Source organism: Pleurodeles waltl, chromosome 6 (assembly GCF_031143425.1).
Source record: "Pleurodeles waltl isolate 20211129_DDA chromosome 6, aPleWal1.hap1.20221129, whole genome shotgun sequence".
Classification (NCBI taxonomy): Eukaryota; Metazoa; Chordata; class Amphibia; order Caudata; family Salamandridae; genus Pleurodeles; species Pleurodeles waltl.
This window is the reverse complement of record NC_090445.1, coordinates 1,711,586,811-1,711,602,613: the sequence shown is the minus strand read 5'-3', so window position 1 is coordinate 1,711,602,613 and position 15,803 is coordinate 1,711,586,811. Positions and strand designations below refer to the sequence as shown.

General features: G+C 45.6%; 1 protein-coding gene across 1 annotated transcript in view; it reads right to left on the bottom strand.

Moving 5' to 3' along the window:
- The window catches only part of LOC138301823 (major histocompatibility complex class I-related gene protein-like), a 95,404-nt gene that overhangs the window by 43,249 nt on the left and 36,352 nt on the right, over positions 1-15,803 (bottom strand). Inside the window, exons 2-3 of the mRNA XM_069242321.1 lie at positions 8,917-9,186; positions 7,739-8,011 (exon numbers count right to left, since the gene is read on the bottom strand). Of these exons, the coding sequence (XP_069098422.1) occupies positions 7,739-8,011; positions 8,917-9,186 (543 nt within the window). The remainder of the gene's footprint in view (positions 1-7,738; positions 8,012-8,916; positions 9,187-15,803) is intronic.

The following is a 15,803-nucleotide window of genomic DNA, read 5'->3' as shown; positions in this document are numbered from 1 at the left end:
GTTGCACCTATACCCATTCTCGAGATCCTCCTCATGAGCCCTAAGAGGTGCAGAGTAGTTTAGAATTTTAGAATTCTCCATTCTCCCACTCACAGAGACTCGATGAAGGTGAAACAAGATGATGACTATGGGGAAGCTCATATCTAGTCCTTGTAATTAATTTTATCACACTGCATTTTTATTGGAGTTGCATTAAAATTTGTGTTTAGGAATAACCAGAAAACCAAATTGTTTCTATGAGCTAAGATCAATTATTTTTGGAGTACGACAGACAAATATTGGTTGAAAAATCTGATCCAATGAGCTCCCTGACTGCCTGTTTCCTGCCACCATACCTTGGCTGTGATAAATGGGAGTGGGTAATTTTAAGGCTTGGATAAAACTCCTTAAGAAAGAGAGATGTAGTGCCATATTTATACTTTTTGACGCACAACTGCGCCAACGCAGTTGTGCCTCAAAAAGTTTAACGCCGGCCAACGTCATTCCAAAGCGCCATGCGGGCGCCTTATTTATGGAATGACGTTAGCCGGCGGAGCAGACTGGTGTGCGTAAAAAAAAATTACCCACACCAGGCAGCGCCGGCGTAGGGGAAAATGGAGCTTTGGCGTCAAAAAATGGGGCAAGTCGGTCTGAGGCAAAAAATCTGCCTCAACCCGATTTGCGCCATTTTTTTTTACTCCCACCCTCCATTAACATGACTCCTGTCTTAGCAAAGACAGGAGTCATGCCCCCTTGCTCAATGGCCATGCCCAGGGGACTTATGTCCCCAGGGCATGGTCATTGGGCATAGTGGCATGTAGGGGGGCACAAATCAGGCCCCCCTATGCCACAATTTTTTTAAAAAAAATATACTTACCTGCACTTACCTTAATGTCCCTGGGGTGGGTCCCTCCATCCTTGGGCGTCCTCCTGGGGTGGGCAAGGGTGGCAGGGGGTGTCCCTCGGGGCATGGTAGGGCACCTCTGGGCTCCTTCCGAGCCCACAGGTCCCTTAACGCCTGCCCTGAGCAGGTGTTAAAAAATGACGCAAACGCGACTGGACGTCATTTTTTTTGACCCGCCCACTCCCGTGTGTCATTTTTGCATGGGAGTTTAACTAAGGCGCACAGGCCTGGGAGTCATTTTTTAGACGGGAACGCCTACCTTGCATATCATTAACGCAAGGTAGGTGTCCACGCAAAAAAAAGACGCAAACTCCAAGAACTTTGGCGCTAGACGCGTCTAACGCCAAAGTATAAATATGGAGTTAGCTTTGCGTCGGATTTGCGTAAAAAAAAACTACGCAAATCCGGCGCAAACAGAGTATAAATATGCCCCGTAGTGTCTTTGGATGATTGAGAACAGAACTTTCCTGGCTTCCCGAGGACTCCTTATCAGTGTGACGAAATCACTAGAATAAAATGTAATGAAAGCTTGGTTTCGAATGTTGGAGTTCACAGGTACATGCAAAGGAATAAAGACGTGTGATTTACCGTGTGTGGCTTAGTCATTCAGCAGGTACTAGGCTCGGGACGAGGCTACAACTGGTGACGAGCTAAGGGTTAAGTAACCCAAAGAAGAAAGTGCTCTCCTGGAGAGTTTGCCGTGGTCCAAAGAAATTGCTTGTGTGCTACATGTGCCTTCGTCGAACTTCTGTGTCGACTGTTGGCGTAGGTAGACTCAAAGCATCACTCCAGCTGTTGTGAAGTGTGTGAACGGAAAAAGAGCTTCACAGAAAAATCCACGCATCATTGGTCAAGAAACTACGACCAAGATCCTACAAAACGGTACCACTCTGTCACGCAAAATAATGTCATGCATTGTACGGTGCATTAATGATGAAGGCAGATACAACCAGGCTTATAAAATACAGATAAAGACATTCTTAAGTTGCCACATATTACTACAAATAATACCTCCTGACAGAAAAAGCACAAAAGCATACTGCTATTACTCCTACCCGAGTCTTGATAAGCAGCCAGTCTTGACCTCAGCACCGGGCAGGGAGACCAAAGAAGAAGCACTGGGGTTGTGCTTACTGAGCTGTCTAATACCTGAAGCGACGCACAATCAAAGCTGCCGGGTGATGGCTCCAGCTCCAGAGGTCTCCATAAATGACTGAGCTCGGATGGAGAACAAGAAGTAAAAACTCCAAAGACTGTTCTGGATGAACCGGAGGCTGAAACATCAGCAGGCCTCATTGATGATGCAGATTCTCAGGGACAGTCGACAGCATTTGACACAGCTCCACCCCCAACGTCAGCCACGCCTATGTACAGTTACAACCCTGCTGCCTTTCTGAAACCACCACTAACATTTAAGACGGCCAAAAAGCACAATATAGATGGACTGCCTGGATAGAGACATTTGAACATTTCATTGATGCTCTTGAAGAGACCAATAACAGGAAGAATATCAAATTTCTTGAAAATCTTGCTGGTGCTGGTGTGAAAGTTAATACCAAGAATTGACGAAGAAGTCATATACCATCAGATTAAGAATGCGTTGAATGTCAGGTACAATCCAGCACCAAACATTGACTATGAATAATACGTTTTCATTCAAGAACGTCAATGAGTTGGTAAAACAATTGAGGAATTTGTGGAAAGGCTCAACACACTTGTCTGATTAACTCTGACGACGAATGCTGAGAGAAACTCTTAGTCTGGAACGAGTGTTGATGGCTGCCAGAGCTGAGGAATGTGCTGAAAGACAAGCTGCTGACATGGAGGCCAGAGGTGCCCAGAGCAAGTCAGTGATGAGTGTGGAAAGTAATTTGAAACAAAAGCCTGAAGGACACAAAGTGATCTCTACATGCAAAAAGAAGTTGTGTTTCAGATCTATATTGGCGTTTACACATGAAGTAAAGTGTCCCTCCATTGGTCAGATATGCAAAGGGTGTGGTAGAGAACCATTTTGTGATGATGTTCAGGGCGAAAGCAAAAGTAAGTGTGTCACAGCACAAGGATATATTAGCCGCCAGAACACTTCAGAAGCAGCGTTCAATGTGCACCCAAAAGGCCAACAACTGTCCACTGTGCATGTTCCTACACTTCTCTCAATAACAACACTACTCCTCTTGTGTGACTGGGGTATCAACCGAGTAAATAAAGGCTCCCCAAGTCCCCTAAGACACAAAGAAACATCACAATTGTGCCTTGTGAATTGATCAATTCACGATATATGGGTAACTGTGGTAATTAGGCCAGGGCTCTGTTGGAACCCAGGAAATCCTGCTTGGCTCAGACATTTCTGAAAACAAGCCACCTAGAATAGTCTGGGGGGGGTGTGGTTTGCGTGGATCCCAATATCTTTTCTTACCCAGAATGCTCTGCAAACACCAAACTGTGGCTAAATCACAGATATTCCTCATGCCAGAATCTTTGTGGATCATAATATTCCTACTACCCGGTGCTCCGACACTTCTCCCAATAAAAACACTATCCCCAATGTTTGCCAAGAATTATGCATTTAGTATATTTTTACATAGGACCTCATAAGAGCAATTTGTTTGCTATGACCATAAATTAGACGAAGATAAAGCAGAATTTCAAAGGTGTTAGTACATTTCAAAAGGATATTCATACCACACAGATATTAAATTACAATATATAAAATTCTGAAAATTTTAGGCAATGTTCTGTTGAGATGTTTAGAGAGGTCAGTTATGATATAACCACTTTCTGCCTCAGATGTCTTGATTATGGTTTCCACAACATTTGGTTCAAGGAGATGAATCCTCAGCATGTAGACCTTGGCACAGTTATCTAAATATGAAGTCATTTTTCAAAGCTACACTCTTGTTGCAGCCCTTTGTGGCAGGGCAGACTATATTGGGTAATTGCAGATTCACAGTAGCTACTTAGGTATTTGCAGCCTTTGGTGATAGGTGGATTACCCTACAAAAACTACTTGGCTCCTGCAAACAAAATAAAGATCTCTAGACCAGACACATCATCTCACCAGGGCGTATTTCACAACAGGCCGGTGTAGGCTGGAGCAGTGACAGTGAAATGTAAGTTGTACCTGACGTTGTCCTAGCACAATAGGCTAATCAAAGCACTATGCCAGACTGGAATTTGAAGTTTTCTCATTGGACATTGCACCTGAAAGGCTAGTAGGCAAAGGTAGTGACAGCCACCTAAGTATCAGGAATAGGAAACAACATGAAAGTTGTTGCCTTAAGAACAACATACAAACATCAGTGTCCTGTACAGCTCTGCAGTCATTTCACAAAGCAAATTATTGTTTGACATACCATATGTGAAAGGTACGAAGGGAGTGCAGCTAATGCCCATTGAATGCTTGGCCTCTCAGCTGTGACTGTCAACTTGTGTTGGTACCAACTTCCACATCAGCTCCTCCCACACAACACTGAGGCATTTCTCAGGGGTCCATCTTCTACCCTCTATAATTCAACATCTACCCAACCCCCTTACCAAACCTGATTAATTCATTCAACCTCACCTGTTACTACTACACAGATGAATCCCAAATCACTTGAAAAAAGGATGGTCTGGAAGACCTCTACAATCGAAAACATGAGGACTGCCTCCGGGCCATAAATACATGGATGATGAATACCCATCTAAAGCGAAATACAGCAAAGACTGAGAGTACGACCTGCAGACAATGATAAAAATGCCAGCCGACTGTCATGTTGCCTAAAGAACACGAGTCCCCGCCAAACAATATCAGGAGGGGACAGAAACCTAGGGGTAACCATGGATTCAGACCAGTAGTTGATACCACATGTTAATAACATCAAACAGGTGCCTTCTACTATGTTGCATCCTCCATTGCCATGGATGCCAACAGAACCTGAAAGCTATCTTCACACTTGAATCTCCAAGCTTGAGTACGTCAACAGTCTATACCTTGGCGCAAAGGCATTCATCATACACAAAGTACAGCTCATCCAAGATGCTGATGCAAGCCTTCTCTACCGTCATGCTAGAGAACCCAAGACTCCAGTCTTGCAATCAGTCCACTGGATACCAATAGCAAGAAGAACAATGTTCAAGGCACTTTTCATTGTTAACAAAGCCTCCGAGGAAAAGGACCACTATACCTATAAGCTATTTTCAAGTGCTCCGGGCTTGCACCACTCATCACAAGTCTTCAGGTCACCACAGGAAAATTCCCCAATGACTTGAGGGAGGATACAAATGTAGGCAGCCCACTTGTTCCTCTTGGTCCCCTGATCCCTACCGAGATTGGTTATCATTGTTTAGTTGCATCACCTATCACCATACCAGCTTACCATAAGAAGTCTGTAGGAAGGCACTGCTTTTTCAGAACTAGATGCCACGATCTGGAACCCACTACCAGCCGGCATTCCAAGCATCCAGAATCATATACGTGTCAGAAGATAGTTGAAAATATTGCTGTTTCCAAGACAGCTACACCCACACATTGCAGCAACAAAATCCAGAAAGACAGTTACACTCATGCGCAATCTTCAACTTACTACCCACAGAAGCAACCCAACCAGCAAACTACTTTTGGTAGACAGGTAAGTTAAAGAGGGCTGAATTATGGTTCGCCGGAGACAATATAGTTATCTAAGTTCATACATAACATCTAGCCCACACTAATACTAATGCCATATCCCTCAGCAGTCGGCATTGAGCTATAATTTGCACATCTTATATTCACATAAAGCATGAGGACTGTCCACCACCAGTCCTGTGCAGACAATAAACCAAATATCACTAAAAGAAGATGCATTGAGCAACTGAAGAGATCTGTCAGATATTGCGGGTCAACAAGAGGACTTTAATCTAGTCCAGCCATGCAGGTCCCAAATAAAAATACACTGCGGCTGCTTCTCTACATCTCACGATGATACAAAGATATGGGATGATGGTAACAGTGCACATCCCAGCAGATCGCTCCACTTCTCTCTCCCTTCAGCCATGCGAGTCAGGCCCACAACTACACACTATATCTAGGATTGGACAACCCAGTGCAGCAACCAGCTAAGAAGACTATAATAAGAAATACCATAAAGGGACCTACAAAGATGTTAAAAAAGCCATAAATTGTGCATGCGTCTCTCTCAGCTCATCATCCACCACACTGCTAGGCGTGCATCCCATAACATGATAACTGCACCTTGTGGGCATCACGCATGACATGGAAGCACGTCCTACATAGAGTCATAAAACAAAGACAACAACCCCACAGCACCCCACACAGCGCAGGCTGCTGCTCATGTGAGTAAGCACTTCAGTGTCACACACAGGGGTCGTAAGTTTCTACACAAATGCTGCAATACAATAAAATGCAATATTTAGCACATGTGCATCTCCAAGAATTGCTTTGATCTTGATAAAAATCTTTGGTTCCGTCACACTTCAGAATTATAAAACAAAATGTGCGTTATTTCTGCTTTCATAATTGCTGATAAATGTTGAAATATTTGTACACTCCATTTACAGGCATTGTTGTGCATTAGTAACAAATTGACATCCTGCAGTCTTTCTTTTCGCACTTCCTGCATGCAGGGCCACTAGAACTCTGGGATTCTGCAGCCGCGTAGTTTACCAGATGATTATGAATTTGCTGCATTTATCGCATAATCCATCGTCTGCTGCATAATCTGCAGATTTTAACAAAAGAAATAGTTTCTAGCTCAAACGGATCAAAATGTACTAGAAATGCTGCATCATGTGCTGCCGCGCAGTGTAAGGTCCTTCGCAAAGGTTGGCGGTCACCTTTCAGGTCCTGATAGTTCCATTTGGATGTGGAACTGGTTCTAACGAAGTGAAACGATGGCCCGACAGCTCTAATGTGCAAAAATGGCAAACGAATGAATTAATACTGTCACAAAATGTGCCGCAGTTAAGCCACATAGTTTGGGTTTTTGCTTGCCACATAATTTATTCAACCTTGCCATATAATTATAATTTGGACCTCCCCTGCCGCATAATTCCAGTGGCCCTGCCTCTATCCAGCAAGTTTATCTCATAGTTCACTTTCCAAAGTACTCTCACTTTGCAGTCAGAGGAAGAAAAGAAAAGAAAATCTCCACATTAAAAGACTGAGCAGTAATTTGTCAGAAGAAATAGCCTGACATTTAACCTCTGTCTTTGGACATGCAGGGAATGTAACAAGTCAAAAACATGCATTTAATTACTAATTTACGTCCTGAACTCCAGAATGTTTTTTTCAGTTAGACTATATGCATTCAGAAGTGAATGCAGTTTGTTCAAACTAATTTTAATCTGAGTTTTCTATAAGTGCTGTACCAGCTGCCTCCTTCATTGAGGGGGGGCGGCAAAGATTAATATGGGCTGGCCCCGCCCTCAAATGCCCCCGTGGCTATGGCCCTGCGTGAACTGCTCTCTCACGTTACCACATCAAGTCCCTGATCCATGACGCGGAAGTGAGGTCAGAGAGAGAGAGAAGGGAAATACCAGGTGGAGTGGGGGAGCCAGGGGAGGAGACTGGACCTCACACGGGACAGAACCCTGACCCCCTATTTAGCTCCCACCCCCTGCACCCATTCCCCACGTGACATGGAGTAGTAAAGGAAAGGAAAGATTGTGAGCTGTGGGAGGGGTAGGTGCATACTGGACCTCACACAGGGGCTCCAAACAAACCATAACCCAATGAGTGTAGCACTTTCTTCTCACATCCCTCTCTGTCCCCTGTCTCCCCACAATGAGCTCTGTGACGTGGATGCTGCAGGTCCGCGCAAGTGCTTGAGTACCTGGTGAGGGGTAGTGACCATTATATCAACACCCATAACCCACCTGTTTGCAGCCTCTCCTCCCCCAGCTTCAGGTATTTCTTCAGATACTCGATGCACCTCCCCTCCAGGTACTCCTTCCAGTACAGGCAGATGCTTCTGTCTGAGTTCCAGAGGTCTTGTGTGATCCTGGCTCCATCCATAGCTGCGGTGAAGACCAGTCTGTCCTTCTCAAAGCTGATGAAGTCGTGTCCATCAAAGGTGTCCTGACGGAACCCCCCGATGGAGCCGTTGTCCCAGAGCTCACAGCCGAACATCACCTGGTAAACATGAACACCTGAGGGAGAAGAGGGGTGCAGGAGAATGAGGGCCTGAGGGAGCAAAGAGAGGACTGAGGTGGGAGTGAGGGTTCAACACCTCCAGGTACTGTGTGGAGCCACAACACCGCCTCCCCATGGAGCCGTTCCCCCAGAGCCGACAGCCAGACATCACCTGGTCCATGCGGCGACCTGAGGGAGCGAGGGGTGGAGGTCAGTGAGGAGCTGGGGGAGCAGAGTGAGAGCCTGAGGGGGAAGCGAGGGTTTGACACCTCCAGACAGACAATAATTGGAGACAAGAATCCTCAATGGAGCACTCCCACAGAGCTCACAGGCATACCTGTATTGGCCAATGTGCAGACCTGAGGGAGGGTTAGAGGACAGCGAGGGGCTGAGGGAGCAGAATAAAAATCCGACATCTCCAGGCAGACAGTGAAGGAGCCAAGAACACCCCTCCGTCATGCCCTCCATGGAGCAGTCCCTCGGAGAAGGTGGGGATGTTGGTGGCCGAATGGGAGATCTCAAGTAGGGCAGCAGATACAGTGTGCCTGAGGGCACACCGGGGAGCAGCGAGGGCCATGAGTGGAGGCAGAGGGGTGGCTTGTACCCCGCCTAGGAGCAGACAGAAAGGCCAGTCACAATTTGTGCACCTCAAAATGGTTTGTGTGACTGTGCCTACCTCCCCCTTTCTCCAGTCACTCACACCCCCAAACATTGTCTCCCCTCTGGCCTCTCACAGCCCCACCATCCTGAATCTTTACCCGCCCCCCCCCAAGTCAAGTGCAGTCCGTGGTCATACACCAGGGTGCAACTGAGTCCCCCTTCCTCATTGTTATTCCTCCAAACCCCCTCAACTCCCCTGTGTCAATCACTCCCCTCGCCCTCTCCCCCGGTCTGGTTGCCCCCCCTCGCCAGGTGTCCTCACCTTCGGTGTGGTTGGACTGGCCCATAGCATTCCTCACATCGTCCCTGTGCACCTGCTCTGCTCCTTGGTTCACATTTGTGCACGTGTCCCAGTAATGGATGTCCTCCATGGTGATCCTCTCTATCCAGGGGGCCCGGGGCTCCGCCATGTGGCTCTCACTGGTGTAGCTGAAGAAGGGGACACCGTCCACGTACCCGACAGAGGAGAACTGGGGGACCCCGGGGAGGGGTCCCGAGAGGGAAGAGCGGGAAAAGTGGCAAGTATGCGAGCCTGGGGAGGGGACAGAGAGGGACAACGGGTCAGTGAACAGAGAGCACACACTTCCCACATGTAATACCTTCCAACCCCACCCCCTCACAACACTGTCCCCCCAGCAACCTCCCTCCTGTCTATGGTGCATGGTACTCCTTTAAAACAACGGGTGGATCTAGGGGAAGAGCCCAAAAGCTGAGGAGTAGAGGTACCAGAGAGAGTGCAAGCCTGGTTTCGGGGTGAGGAACAGACAGTCAGAGAAGGGAGGGACAGGAAATCAGCAAAGACCATCCCAGTGCACACACCTCTCTCACAGTACAGTAGCACATTCCTACCGCCCAGGGAACAGTAGGGGTGCCGGAGGGCGCAGGAGTCAGGGGTGAGGATGCTCACCCCACAGTGCACCCTCCTCTCACATGTCATACCCACAGGTGCCATGGGTAGAGGGAGAAAACACATCACACCCCTGCAGAATGCCCCCAATGGCCACTGAGAGCACGCATGTGAGTGTTTTACAATCTCCCATCTCTGATCCAGTGGATCTCTTCAAGTTGACTGAAACAGGAAGGGAGTTAACAATAATAAAACATTTCAATTCTCGTGTATCCCAATTGAACCCACAAGAAGGAATCAGTAATTTTATTACCAATTCATATTGAGTCCAGTAAATGTGCATGTCAGAAGAATGTGAAAAAGAAACAAGATTATAGCCGGGAAACTGAAATATCACAATAGGTTCAGTCTCCAAAGGATCAAATACAAAACAGTCACAGCCACTGCAATAGAGAAACTGAGAATTAGAAATATGTGTTCCATAAAGAAACTCCGATTCTCCCTCCTAAAGATTATTAACTCTAAATGATCTAATAAGAGCTCTAAATTAGGTATGATATTAGATAATGAAGTCTGAAGGAAACGTGAAGGTGTGGGAGGTGTCACCCAGTGAAGCATAAAGCTTCACACGTGCAAGCAGAGAGGAAGTCTACGGGAATCTGCTCTCCTCAGAGACTAAGGGGATGCGCCCTAACGTCTACCGGTGTGAACAATAATGAAAGCAAACAGAAGCTCCAGGAACATTGGTATCTCTGTGCACCCTCAGGAGCCAATCAATTCAAGCCTCCTGCACATATTCACAAAGCAAGTTACAATAAGCATCTGAAGAATAATCTCCTCTGGAGGACTCTACATGGAAAGCATGATAATCTAGTGCGTGCAAAGTATTATCTGTAGGGCTCTGGGTCTCAGGGATAATACTAGGCTTACGCTCGGTTACCGTGGAAAATGTAGGTCAAAAAACCCTACAAGGAAAACAAGCAATACTACAACAACAAACAACAACCCTACACGTCTAGTTGTGTTATTAATTTCCCTGACATCTCTAGAATCAGACCATTGAATAAAAATAAGCAGCAACAGGGTCTTTGTTGGTTTCTGCAAATGGGAACACAAAGTTCAAATAATGTGCAATGAAATCATATACAAAATCTTCATGAGTCTTCCCTGGCCCTACTCCAGCTCCTTCTAAACAGTGCCCTTACGCTCCTTACGCTGCCTCAGGCTTCGGGAATCTTCTTTTTTAATTCTTTTTATTTTAGTAAACAGTTTGTAACATTTAATACAGTTACAAGCACCATATGCTATATGAATATGGGCCAGATGTAGCAAGCCTTTTGCGCCTCGCAAACTGCAAAAAACACTGTTTGCAAGGCGCAAAAGGCCAAACGTGATGCACAACCGCAAATTGCGAGTCGGTACCGACTCGCACTTTGAGGCTGCGACTCGCAAATAGGAAGGGGTGTTCCCTTCCTATTTGCGACCGCATCGCCATGCAGAGTTGCTTTGGGACCGCGAATGCGGTTGCAAACCAACTCGCAGTTACCATCCACTTGAAGTGGATGGTAACTCATTTGCAAAAGGGAAGGGGTCCCCATGGGACCCCTTCTTCCCCTTTCTGAATGCCAATAAAAATATGTTTTCAGAGCTCTGAAAAAAGCGAAACCAAATGGTTTTGGTATTTTTTATTTTTGCAGCTCATTTTCTTTTAAGGAAAACGGGCTGCAAAAAGGAAAAAAAAACTGCTTTATTTAAAAGCAGTCACGGACATGGTGGTCTGCTGTCTCCAGCAGGCCACCATCCCTGTGAGTGCATGGACTCGCTATGAGATCGCAAACTGCGACCCACCTCATTAATATTCATGAGGTGGGTCTTTGCGACCCCATAGCGAGTCGCAGAAGGTGTCTGAGACACCTTTCTGCATTACATTTTGCGAGTTGCAAATTGCGAGTCGCTAGTGCTCGCAATCTGCAACTTGCAAAATGTTGTCTTTCTACATCTGGCCCATAGTTCTTAGCCAAAGGGGAGAGAACACATTATTTTAATACATCACAAATGTACGGTCTTATAAAAGGAAAAATAAAAATAAAAACACATCAGCATCATGTAATGTTGCTTAACTTTGAACACCCCTGGGTTATGCCCTAATGGCAGACGTGTGTGAACTCAACTGGCCCCCCGCCCTTCCCCTGCTGCCCAGCCTATGTCTTCTCTCCATCAAGTCCATGTTTTGTCATACTTTTGGGGGCCAACCCGACTCTGATAAATTACCTGCTGAATATGGAAGAATGACCCTAGCATACCACACCCTCTTCTGCACGGGTCAGATTGGCTGTGGCCCAAGCGATGGAGAAGGGATCCGGAATAATATGATCTGTGGAAGATTCTAAGTAATATTAGGTGCAATCTGGCATGAATTGCCACCTCCCTAGGACTTCAAAGGGCCTCCTGCCAGTCATTGTCCTATTGTAGTCATACCACCCTCCCATGCCTCACGGAGAGAACGCCAGGGATTGGGGGAGTTATTCATTTGTTTTTTATAGGTCAGGGAGATCGTGTTTTCGGGCTAAGAGCAGCCAGTCCTCCAGTGGGGTAGAATCCAGGAGCTACTCGCCCTCTCACATATGTCCCCTGAGAAGGTGCCCAGCTAGATGTACCTGAAGCTTCCTGAGGCCCCATTACATATTCCCTCTGTACGTCCTCAAGAGATAACAGTGCCCCTCCCCTCCTGATGCCCCCCAAGTAATCAAAAACAATTAGTCCCCATCTATAAAAACCCCTCTGACTGCAGAGTTTGCTTAGTAGGTCACTAGCCCAGAGTCACATTTGTTAATTTACCCTCCCATCCCCAGAATTGTGTGGCCTCTCTCCACACTCTCACAGTTGGCTGTCAATAGAACGGTATCCTGCCTTCCCGTTTTCTAGAATACAGCCCACCAGGGTACCCACCGTCCGCCATTGGAGCTCTGTCCACCCTACAGGCTAGTTCCTCCATGCCGGCAAAAACCCAATCATTTATAAGACTAGCTGGGCCACCCAACAGTATGCATGTATATATGGAACCACTACACCACCCTTGAATACTCCTCTTTGTAGCTTACTACAGGGAATGCAGGGGCCACCTCAGTCCCCAGGAGTCTGTGCAGTTCGCTAGTGATCTTTGTAAAGAAGTTTGGAGGCACTTTAAATTGGGTATTCTGAAGAACATATCACAGAGGTGTTCGAGTTGCGTGTAGAGGTTCTTTCTGAGAAATTCTGCCGAATTCCTTGTTACAAACATTCCTAGTTAGCGGAATCCATCAGAAGCTAATGTAGCCAAGAACCTAGACGGCAGGGTCGGCTCTCCACCCGTTAAAGGGAAGACCCGAGACTTCTCCCAATTTATTTGGTATCCAGACTAGGTCCAGAATAGGAGTAAAACATGCAACAATATGTGTACTGAAGGGCGGGGTTGTGTGACATAAAGGAGGACGGCGTCTGCATATAGGGATATTCAAGCCTCCCACCACCCCCCTCGGGTATACCCCATATAAGGGGGTCCTGATGCACCCAAGGGCCAGCAGCTCCAGCGCTAAGGTGAACAGCCATGGGGACAATGGGCAGCCCCTGTCTTGTGCCTCTTTGGAGGGCAAAGGAGTGGGATGTCACCCCCTTGACTCCAACACTTGCCCGTGGACACGATATAGTAATTGGACCCAAGCGCAGAACTGGGGGGAAAAGACCAATGTGGTTAGGGCTGAAAATAGGTATGGCCATCCAATGCTGTCGAAGGACATTTTTGCATCAGCGAGAGCAGCACTGCTTCCTCCGCATCAGGGACTTCCGTGCATCCAAAATCCAATACTGACACCTCGGTTTTAATCTGGTATTCCTATTGTGCATAAATCCAGTCTGGTCTCAGTGGGCCATGTTGGCCATTACAGGCCACAGCCTATTAACCAAAATTTTAGCCAATACCTTAACCTTAGGAACAGCATGCAGCATGCGGATTGCCTTCTTTAGGTACGACAACAATGGCCGCCATTCGTTGGCCTGTTGGAAGGGTACCTTCTGCCTTGGCCACCTGAAACATCGCTAACATGTTTGGGGCAGTGGTATCTATCATGCATTTATAGAGTTCCCCAGGCAGACAATTAGGGCCCACTGCCTTACCCAATGGTATTCCTCTAATGGCCTTCTGCACTTCCTCCGCCATCAGGTCTTGGTCCAGCACCTTCCTATCTACACTAGGTAGGACTTGAAGCAGGTGGGCCCTAAGGAGTTCAGTACAATTGGCATAGGAGTGCGCAGTCAATGAGGAATATGCTTGCTCACAATAGTTGGCAAAGGTCTCAGCTATGGTATCGCTTGTAGTATGCCCGTATCCCAACCACCCAGTGCCTGCCCATATCTCTTTTTTCCAGCCTGGCCAGCAATTTGTTTGCTTTATCACCCATATCAGATACGCGTCTCTGTGTGGCCGGTGCGTAGGCATGCGCCTTATTGTCTGCTAAGTCTTTCAACTCTTGTTTCTTGTGTTGGAGTAGTAGCAAGAGGCATTTTGAATGAGTCAAAGGTGAGATAAATGAGAGAAAGTTTAGTAGGGTTGTTTGGGAAATCATAGTAAAAAAGTGAGGTGTGGGGTGAGCCAGGAGCGGTAGAAGAGGGAAGAGCTTAAACAGGGTTATTTTCGAGATCAAAGTAGTAGAATGGGTTTGGGATGAGCCAGATGGAGGCTAGATTGAGAGTGACATAGGGTGATGGGGAGACACAGTAAAGCTCACGAGAGAGTAAATTTTAGTTTATTTTTTTCTTTATTTTTTTAATGTTTTTTATTTTGTTTTATTTTTTGTGAGTACAGTAGAACTAGAGTAATAAATAGATACCTAAATACATAGTAAGGGAATATATGTGCAAGGAATATAATAATGGGTATAAAAATATGAGATGTAAAGTTGAATTGTATAAACACAGACTGTCAAGATTTGTAATATTTGATATTAATTAATAAGTGTACTTTTCTTTCCTCAATTTTCTTTCCTCAATTTTCAATATCGAAATGGTAGCTGCTGAATAGTTAAGATAACATTTGCTCATTGTGATATAAAAAAGAAAGCAGGGACTCATAAGTATCTAATATAACAACGTATCTAAGAGCTATGCAATGATGTATGAAAATGTTAAGCATAGAATAATATGCACAAATATTATTATAGTATATACAGACACATATACACACACGCATACACACATATATATTTAACCGTGAGTAAATATACATTTGTTAAACAGGCTTTAAGAGTATGTGTATAATATATTATTATGAAATAGTAACTATATATATTTCTTAAAAAACTATACATATCTAGAATATACACAATCAGATTATAAATATTTATCAACACAGACACATGCAGTCCGTTGCTGTTTGAATACGGTGGTTATGAAGGAAAGAGCCAACTCTTGAGTAGTCTTCTGAAGACAAGATAGTTATATGTGGATCTTATATTTGAGAGTAATGAATTCCATAGTTTGACTGCTTGAATGGAGAAGGATGTACCACCTATTGTCTTTTTCTTGTATGGTGGTGTTATAAGGCGGTGTGCCAATCTTGAGTGGAGGTTTCTTTGTTGAATATATTTGGTTATTTTGGTTCTAATGAAAAGCGGTCCTTAGATAGAAATGATCCATGGTAGAAGCCTTTGGCAAAATCCAGTTTGGATAGTACAAGCGAGATAGTAGCCTGCACCTTGTGTGGAAATCTGAGGTGGGGGAAGATGCATTGCAGAGTCTTCAAGGTGATGAAGCTTGATCGTGCTAATTTGTCCACTTGGGCATTCATTGTTGACTTGGAGTCCATGGTAATTCCAAGGTTTTTAACTTCCTTGGATACTTGAGGAGGTGGTCCCAGATCGTCAGGCCAGGCGCACAGTGGGTCATCATTTTTTCAGTCGCCACATGTGAGTATTTCTGTTTTGGAAATATTCCGTTGCAGTTGGCTCCAAGTCACCCACTGATCAACGGCTCTGAAGCAACTGAAGATTTGTGAGTTTTCAATGTCTTTGGGACATTCCAGTTTAAGTAGTATTTGTGTGTCATCTGCATAGTTGTAGCATGTGAGATGGAAATCATTGATGAGTTCTGGTAATGACATCATCAGTTCGCAATGGAGTGTCTGGTTGTGGGAGGAGCCACTACGCAATCCTTCTGTGGATGGAGGACCAGGTCGACAGGGGACCAAGAAGACCAGCTGTGCAGCACAGGAGATGAAAAGGAGTTCCTGAAGTGATGCAGATGGTGTCCCACGTTGTCTGTTAGGTTGC